The sequence below is a fragment of the Antechinus flavipes genome, chromosome 2, assembly GCF_016432865.1.
Source record: "Antechinus flavipes isolate AdamAnt ecotype Samford, QLD, Australia chromosome 2, AdamAnt_v2, whole genome shotgun sequence".
Taxonomy (NCBI): Eukaryota; Metazoa; Chordata; class Mammalia; order Dasyuromorphia; family Dasyuridae; genus Antechinus; species Antechinus flavipes.
Genome location: NC_067399.1, coordinates 273,096,194 through 273,105,417, shown reverse-complemented (window position 1 = coordinate 273,105,417; position 9,224 = coordinate 273,096,194). Strand labels below are relative to the sequence as shown.

At 47.4% G+C, this 9,224-nt stretch overlaps 1 protein-coding gene across 1 annotated transcript; it reads right to left on the bottom strand.

Annotated features, from left to right (window-relative positions):
• Nucleotides 1-4,787: 4,787 nt before the first annotated feature.
• Nucleotides 4,788-7,538, bottom strand: CHST14 (carbohydrate sulfotransferase 14). Its single transcript, XM_051973473.1, has one exon. The coding sequence runs from the start codon at nucleotides 7,207-7,209 to the stop codon at nucleotides 6,073-6,075; it is 1,137 nt and encodes a 378-aa protein (XP_051829433.1). The 5' UTR covers nucleotides 7,210-7,538; the 3' UTR covers nucleotides 4,788-6,072.
• Nucleotides 7,539-9,224: the final 1,686 nt, after the last annotated feature.

The window sequence follows — 9,224 nt, the reverse complement described above, 5'->3', positions numbered from 1 at the left end:
CTAAAAACGAAGGCAAGAGGCAGTCTGTATTCTCAGAGTTCAGTCTGATGGGAACACACACACAAAGTATAGGATAAATGGGAGATAATCACCAGAGGCAAGCAATTAAGGGATGGAGTAGAAAGTGGGATTTTACCTGGGACTTGAAGGAAACCAGCAGGCAGAGATAAGGAAGGAGGGCATTCTGGGCACAGAGATAGCCTGGAACCAAAAGATGGGGTATCTTATAGGCCGGTATCGCTGGAACACTATGCTGTGCATAATGAGGAAAGGGGACGTAAGGTGTAAGAAGATTGGGAAAGTTGGTAGGGGAAAGGCTATGTTAAAAACTCTGGACACCCAGCAAAAGATCTTCTGTTCAATCTGAGGTGATAGGAAGCTAAGAAATCCAGAAGGAACAGGTGAACAGGAAGAAAATCTCACTCTTGGGGAATAGTCAAACCTGGACAAGAATCTTATCTTCAATATATTTGATAAGCGGTTACCCTTGCCTGAAGGCTGTTTGTGAAGGGGAACTCTCTACTTTCCCAGGTGGCTCGTTCCACTTTAGGAAATATCTAAGCTTTTAGCAAGATTTGACAACATCAAACTTAAATCTGCTTCTAGGCTCCTTCCACTTACCACCTTCAGTTCTATTCTCTGAGCAAAGCAGAACTAGACCAACTCTTCCCTTTCCTACACAACAGCCTTTCAAACACTTGAGGACATCTATCATGTCTCCTCTGAGTCTTCTCTTTCCCGGGCTAAATATTCCCGGTTACTCTAAGTAGCTATCTTTCTCTATTTTGTATTCTTCAAGCTTATTAACATCCATCGTAAAATATGGCACTAGAACTGGACAAAGTACTTCAGATGTAGTTTGATCGAGTCAGAACATAGTAAGATAATCACCTCTTTGAACTCTAGTCTTGAAAATTAAAATATTATTATTATATGTAGTTAATATCTAGAGAGTAAGATCATATGGCTTTTTTCTTTTTGGTTGTCAAATAACATCATCATTGAGTCACATCTCCCATCTCATACTTGTGAAATTGATTTTTTTTGGACATAAATATGGGACTTTATATTTCTTCCTATTAAATTTTTTCTTACTGAATGCATGATAGGTGTGAACAATCTACAAAATTGTAGAAAAGAAAATTATACAGTATAAGCAATGCAAAGGTATAGTTAAAGAAATGTGTGATAAAAAAAAAAGTGACCTGGTTACAGAGATAATATTGAGGTTGTTGTGGCATTGAGAATTTGAGGAAACTCTCACCCCAATGTTGGATGGACCCCTTTATTGAACTTCTGGGAAGAGAAGAATAAAAACTGTATATATGGGCAGGTATAAATAGATTTCCATTTCCATTATTTTTAATTTTTATTTTTTTCCATTTCCATTATTGAAGGGCATTCTCACAGTAAGGAGATATCATTTCCATTTGAATATTGGAGATTTAGCCCAAGGTTCTGTCATGCTCTTTTTTGGATATTGACTTTGTCATCCAACTTGTTAGCTATCCCTCAGTTTTGTATTGTCTATAAATTTAGTATGTTTTTCTCCAACTCAGAAATAATAACGTTAAGCAGTCCAGGGTTAAGTACAGATCTTCTGGGAGATCCTCTAGTGACATTCTCCCAAAATGACATTGAAACCATTAACTACATTGACTACATTTTGATTCTGCCCCCTTGAACCAGATCTGAATCTACCTATGTTATATTCAAAAGCAATAACATGTATTTAGCAAAGGGAATCATATTATATATACTGCAATTGGGATAATGCATTTAAAGTGCTGTGTGAATCTTTTTATTGTTATCATTGACCATTCTTCTAGGCTTGCAACCTAGATATCATCCTTACTCCTACCCCTTATTTTTCATGTCCAATCAATTATTACGTCTTATCATTTCTACCTTCCTAATATTTCTTATGTATTCCTAGTCTCCCTCCATTAGACTGTAAGCTTCTTGTAGATAGGGACTATGTCTTTCCCCTTTCTTTGTATTCCCAGGATTTAGCACAGTGCATGACACATAGAAGAAACTTAATAAATACTTGCTCACTTATTGTTATTATTATTTAAACTGAGGGAACAAGAGGAGACAAAAAGACACAGTAGATAGAAAACTGCCCCTGGAGACAAGTAAACTTGGGTGAAGCTCCAATTCTAACAGAAACTGTAATCCTAGGTAAGTCACTTCCTTTCTCAGTACTTGGGCATCTTTCTGTGAATGCCAATTTCAATAGTATTTTATTTTTCCAATTACATATACAGATTTTCAACATTCATTTTTATAAAATTATGAGTTCCAAATTTCCCCCTCTTCCTCCTTTCTCCTTTCGTAACTCAAGAGAACAAAGCAATCTGATGTAATTTTATACATATACAATCATTTTAAACATATTTCCATGAAAATGTCAGTTTCAGAATAACCGTCAGTCTAACCAGGAAAGGAGTGACTTTAAAAGTTAATCCTGCTCTGTTCTTGTTTTCTGAATTAGGATTTTTTTTATCCTATTTCTATTTAAGGATAGCTATTAAGATAGATATTAAGGATAGAACTTTGTCTTTTGCTTAATATACTTCAAAACAATCCCTTCCCATAGTCTCTTTTTCCCCTGAATCCAATAAACTCTAGCCCCTCCCCCATGTGTCACCCCTTTCCCTATTTTTGGAGTTTTTCTCAATTTATTAATGCCTCTCTTTTTTCCTGCTTATTTCAATATTCCCCTACCCTAACCCTCCCTCTCAGTTAATTAAAGTCCTCTTTTCTCTCCTCCTTTTTACCCTCATTTGTTTCTTTTTTCATTTTCTGGACCCATTTCTAAGAAGGAATTCTTTCCCTTGTTCTTTTCATTAATTCCCTTCACTTCTTGTATAAACTTTTATTCTTTGATTCAAAATCTATAAACTTATTTCTTCCTTCTTCAATTTCTCTGTTCATTGTGGAATTACAGCTATTAAATTCTCTATTTTGCTTTGAGCTAAAAGCTCTATTTTGAGCTCCCTCTTCAAAACAATTTCTATATCATTGCCTGGTTGACCTTGCCCCTTATCCCCTCTTTTTTCTGTTGTTGCCTCACTCTTGGAAATATTAATCCCTACAGGTGATAGTGATGATAGAAATATTGCCTCCAATAGAAATTTTCCTGTATGCCTGATTGTTCAATCCTCATGAGCATGGCCTTTTCCATTTGCCATTGAGTCTCCTCTTTGGGCCTATGATCTCCCACCTTCCTGGACGCCTGCTGTTCTCAGAAGCTCTGATTCCCTTTATCTCGAGTCAGAATTCCCATTTCTCATCAGCAGATCAGATTTCCCATATCTGTCCCCTGCACTGAAGTATTCTTCAGGGGGACTGTCTCCCTCCACCAAATCGTCTTCTTCCTTCCTTTCCTGCTGCTTTAAATCTCCCATCCCCTTTTTGCCACCTCCCCCATTTTCCAATGGTTCCTTTATTTTCCCCTGAGACTATAGATCATCATTTACCATAAAGTTGATTATTGTTTATCACCCACCCATATCCCAATATCTTCTTCCTCCTTTTATTTGCGCTCCTCTTCTGCCTTACTCAATCTTTGCCACTTGTGGAGAAGACTAAGGAAACCTCCAAAGAAAGACGAGAAGGAACAGGACCATAGGTAAAATAATGTACACTTCTACTCCACCTTTGCTAACAGCTCTTTGCACCGAATGAGAGAAATGTTTAGGGAGAAAGCCTAGTAAAATGGGAGGGATTGAAGCATTTGGAGTTAGGGCACCTGAGTTCAAATCCTAAATGTGTCATTTACCAACCACTTTCTAGATCTCAGTTTTCACATCTGCAAAGGGGAGGGTTAGATTGGATGGATTTTAGGATCTTTTACATTCACAATCCTGCGATTCCATGAGTGCTTTGCCCATAATTCAAAGACTTTAAATTTTGTCAGTAGGTATTGCCTCTCCTGCTATACCTTAGTAGAATAAATCTTATATTTTTGTGAGCAATAATATATCACAAATAATAATATAACTTAACATGTCCACCCTACATTACACACACATCACCTTGCCTGCTCCTCCCCTCTCCCTGAACTAAATCTGAGGCACTCCATTCCCCTTTCCCACCCCCCACCCCACCATTCTGGTGATGCATTACTCTAAACTTAGCTAAGCCATCCTTTGATGACAGATGCACCGGCTGGTACTCAGACACACACACACACACTCAGTACTGGAGGCTTTGCCAGCCTGGGAGGGCCAGCCAGAACTCACATTCCACTGACATAGCCTCCAGGACCTCAGCCCCACCATGAGGCACTGGGGCCTTGCACAGAGTAGGAAAGCCCCGCACAAATAGCTGTTGAACTATCAAAAGTCTACTCTGGGGCGGCTGTTGACTAACTCCTTTTTAAGTCGCCATATACCTGTCCAGTCCGCTGAAATCTCATGTAACTCTCCAGGGCTGCGTGGAGATGCTCCATCGGCTGGCCTGGAATTAGTGTCTATCAGATAACCGAAGAAGGCAGAGCTATCAAAAGTCTTATAGATTACTCTGCTCAATGCAGATTAATAAAATAAGGCCAGAGGGATGTTAGAGCTTACCCAAAGTCACATAGAGAGTGAAACAGGCTGGGGAACCTCAGTCACCAGCTTCCAAATCCTGTCCACTTTGCCCTACCCAAGCCCGCTTCCCTGTCCTGCTCAAAGTCTTGCTTTCTCTGGCTTTGATCCGCATATTCCCTCCTCCCCTACAGAGGCCTTGGGAGATACAACCACAGGGAGTCTACAAAAGCACAGATGAGAGACACATCGGAACCCTGCCATATGCAGACAGAACAACTTTATTAAAAATGCAGCTGTTAGAAAAACCCTCAGAGAGGATGTCTGACGCAGACAGTGGTTGGCACTGAGAAGTACAAATCTTAAATAAACTCATCAGAATAGGGACATGCAAATACATTTTTCTTTTTTAAAAAAAAAAGTTCTTCTCTCCCTAAATTAAAGAATATGATAACCTCCCCCTCACCAATTTCCCACTTTGTTTTGATTGAATCACATGGCTCTCAGCCCTTTTGAGGCCTTTTCTTTGGCTAAAGATAAAGAAAAAGTGATGGGAGATAGAATTTTAACAGGGATTACCTGGTTCTCTTCCTGCTCAGAACCGGACTGCCCAGTTGAGTTCTCACAGCTCAGTTTCTTCCTCTGGAAGATGGGAAGAACCCAGCTGATACAGAAAATATATTGAATCTGACATCTGAGAGGGCATAGAAGGCACTTAGAAAGCTCAGTACAGAGGTGATGGAGGAAGGCAGTCAATACCATGGTCTGCCATTGTGCTTTGCACGGTTTTCTGGCTGGCCCTAAATAAAGGGATTAATGGCACCTCCAGTTCTAGTCATGGGAAAAAGGGCAGCAGGTGTGGGCAGCTGTCAGCTACTGGGAAGAGGGGGCATTCATTCACAGGCTCATAGATTGGCGCTGGAAGGGACCTTAGAGGTCAGGGAGGCCCAAAGAGCTAGCAAAATTAGCAGATATCTCGGGCAAATTTAAATCCAATTCTTTCAGTCCCCCGCTATTTACTCTGCCATTTTCCCCCTAGTGGGGGGAGGGCCCAAACCTTTTCTCAGATGTGATCCAGTTTTCTTCGTTGGCAAGGGGTAGGGACTGAGGGAAAGGTCCCTGTAGTTAATACTGGGTGGTATAATCTATATTCCCCAACCCTGCTCCTTGGCCCCCCAGCCTCCAACAAAAGTAGCAGTGCCTCTGGGGGTGCTTCTGGGGCCAGAATCGCCCAGCTTGCCCGCTCCGAGGCCCCGGGGGCCCACAGACCAGCATTTTGGCCTGCTGGGATCTGAGCACCATCCCCGGGCTGGGTGGGCAGCGGGGGAGAGTCCAACAGCTTCAGAAGGAGCCCTTGCAGGATGCCCCATCCCTGGGCTCCGGTGTCCGGCCGCAGCTGACAGGAAGTGTAATCCCGCGGTTCCCCGGAGCTCGGGTCCCTTTGTCCCGAGCAGGCCCTCTGGATCCCAGCGGTAGCTGGCTTTGGGGGCTGCCGGAGGGCCCCTCCCAGTAGCCGCGGGCGCTGCGGGAATGTTCACTGCCGACAGGCCTCCCTGGTGACGTTGGGCAAAGGGTAGGCGAAGAGGGAGAAGTCCAGGATGTACTTGGGCAGCAGCTCCTGCAGCAAGGCCCTGGGGGTGTTGCAGAGGTGGTAGTGCAGGCTCTCGGGACTGGCGGGGCGGTACCAGGCCTGCCGGGAGGGAAATCGGACCGCCCGGGGCGCCCTCACCCACTCCAGCACTCGGTTGGCGTCGGCCTCTAGCCGCTCGTAGAAGCCCACGAAGTCATAGTGCACGGCGCAGGGCTGGCACAGCTGGTACACTGGCATCCAGTGCTCGTTCATCCGCTCGGGCTCTTCGTCCACCAGATACCTGAGGAACTCGGGGAAGGTGACGTCGTCGCCTGCGGGGCTGGGGCCCGCGCCCACCCGGTAGCGGCGGACAATCTCCGCGCCGTAGCGCTGCTGGTACTCCCTGATCTCCCCGAATTTGTTCCGGTAGGCAGAGAGAAGGCGTTCCATCGGGTCGCGAACGAACAGGAATTTGAAGTAGTGCTGGAGGCGGTAGCGGATCTCCTCCGGGCGCAGATCGGCCAGGAACACCAGGTCACTTCGGTGGTCCATCTTGAGCCTCACGTCCACACTGTCCAGAGCTCCGGCCAGGACCTTGAGGACGCGCTTCCAGTTGGAGCAGGCCACTTTGGGGACATAGCAGTAGAGGAAGCGGTACTGGTCACTCACCAGAATATGGCGGAAGAGAGTGCGACGCTGCCCCGCCGGGAGGTCCCAGGGATCCCGGGGCATGCCCGGCTGCCCACACACTGCCCGCAAGGTACGATTCCGCACGTCTTGTCGCACCTGGTGGTCCGGGTCCCCAGGGTCCAGCAGCGTCCCTGGGCCTCCGGCTGCAGTCCCTCGCCAAACAGGGTCCATTCTGCCGTGGGGGTGCAAGGGCGGAGGCTTCATCTCAGCCAGAATGCCTCTCTCAATCATGAGCAGCAGCCCACTGGAGGCTACTATCACTCCAAACATCAACATGGAGGGGAGAAGCAGGGGTGGCCCCCCTAACCCGCCCCGACCCCTCCCCGAAGCCAGGGGAGTCCTCCTTGATGCCCGCCCCAGGGTCTCGGTGCCCTTCGGGGCTGTCAGCGGGGTGAGAGGCCGGGGGAACATGGGATTTGCTCCCCACTCCAGGGAAAAGGACCCAGTTAAATGGTAGTTTTAACGGGATGGGGAAGTCACTTGGTCACAGCTCAGGGAAAGCAAGTCCAGCTTTAGGCCCAGAGCCCCGTGGAAGGGTACAGGCTGCTGTACTCCGAGGCTAGGCAAGATAAAGCTCTAGGGGTCTGGGAGGCGGCCCCGCGAGGGGAGCGGGGCACTCGACTCGGGCCGAGAGGAGCAGCCCAGAGGGAGCAGCTGGACTTTACCGAGGACGGAGCTTCAGACGCCGCGGTTCGGGCCGGCTGGGCAGGAGGAGGGAAGCAGCGGAGGCCGGATGTCCCGCCTGGCCCAGCTCCCCCTTCTCGGGCTCGGCCCGGCCCCAGCTGTGACATCGAGCAGAGGGCGGGAGGAAGGGCTCCGCCCCTACCCGGCCGGGGCTCAGGTTGGGGGCTTCCACCAACTCTTCCCGCTCAGGATCCATCCCGCGCCTGCGGTCCCTGCCTCCTACAGAAGGGGACCGGGGGGAGGGGGGAAGGCATCCGAGCACCGCGAGTTCAAGCTTGGGGGAGTCACACCCCTCTCTCCTCACGGACCAAAGAATAGGAAGCATCCAAGGCTGAGAGAGCTCGGCCCCCGAGACTCCTGGCAAGGGTCCTTAGAGAGAGGAACCCAGACGCCTCGCGCCTCCCCACCAGCTGCGTGGACAAAAGAAGCCCCGGAGTTCTCTGAACTGCATTGGGGCGTGGGGGTGGGTGGTGAGGGGCGCAGCCAGGATTACTCAAGAACCTCCAGGCATTGGCCGTCATTTAGTATCTTTTCACCCCAGTCCTTCATTGACACCGAACACTCTGAGGTGCCACGAGATGGAGGGGGCCCACCATGGGAAGGATGGAGGACGGGCATTCCCTCTACCTAGAATTTCTTCCTTCCCGAGGCTTCTCCTGCCTGGTTCTATGCTATTAAACTTCATTCAATCTGAATGGGACTGGGTCCTGGAAAGGGCTGCTGGTCCAACGCCCCAGCCAGGCTGGGATTCAGATGAACGTTTTGGCTTTCCATTTTGAAGTTTCGCCCTCGAGAGGCCTCTCCGCACTCGGCCTCCCCAAGTCCCTGCAGCTGCAAGCTGTTGGACATAGTTTTCATTCAGAGCATGGGGGATTGCGCCATCAGACACATAGGCAGTTTGGTCTAGTTGATGGAAAGGGCATTGGCTTTGGAGTCTGCAGGTCGGGGCTTCTGATCCTTCCTCTTTCTCTTTCTGCCTCTATGACCTTCGCCAAATCACTGAACCACCCCAAAGCTGCTTCCTCCTAAAAAGGAGAGCTTTCCAGCTCTAGAACTATAATCCTCTGACACTGACCAACAGCATGGCCCCGCTCATCTTCCGAAGGATTCCTGAGACAGTCATGTACAAGCGTGCCTTATCCACCACTGTAGTCACTATTCACATACTTGATTTGAGGTGGAGAGACACCCAGCAACGAAACACTAGGGCAACAAAAGCCCTTGGCTGGTACCTCTCTTTTCCACATGGATCCCTGGAATAACTGATTGACTACAAAGGGTGGGGGAGGAGACGGGAAGCACATGAAGGAGTCAAAGATGACTCCGAGATTTAAATGGCCCTAGAGTGACTGGCAATATGGAATGTCGTCAAAAAAAAAAAAAAAAATGAGGGAAGAGAATCTGGGGAGGAAGAAGTGTTTTGAAAGCAAGTAACAAGAGTCCCAATGAGTTGGTAGAAAGAAGTTGGGTAAAATTGCCTGGACTGGAGTAGGGGGTAGTGAGAAAGTTCATATTCTTGCAAATGACTCAGATCATTGAACAGCTACCAAGTTTGAAATTTTAGTGTATTATTTTTGCACCATTGTTACTTTTCCAGCAGCAGAGATAATTAGTTGATCAGTAGTCAGTTGCATGTGCCTACTTCTATCATACATCGGTGCCTCTTGATGCCTTCCTCATGCCAGCTGCTGGTAAACTTTCTAACAGCAGGTTCAATGTCTTTTGTCGGTATAGCTTTGCTC

Excerpts from the sequence above, each read along its gene's own strand:
- CHST14 (XM_051973473.1), bottom strand. The coding sequence starts at position 7,209 with ATGTTCCCCCGGCCTCTCACCCCGCTGACAGCCCCGAAGGGCACCGAG.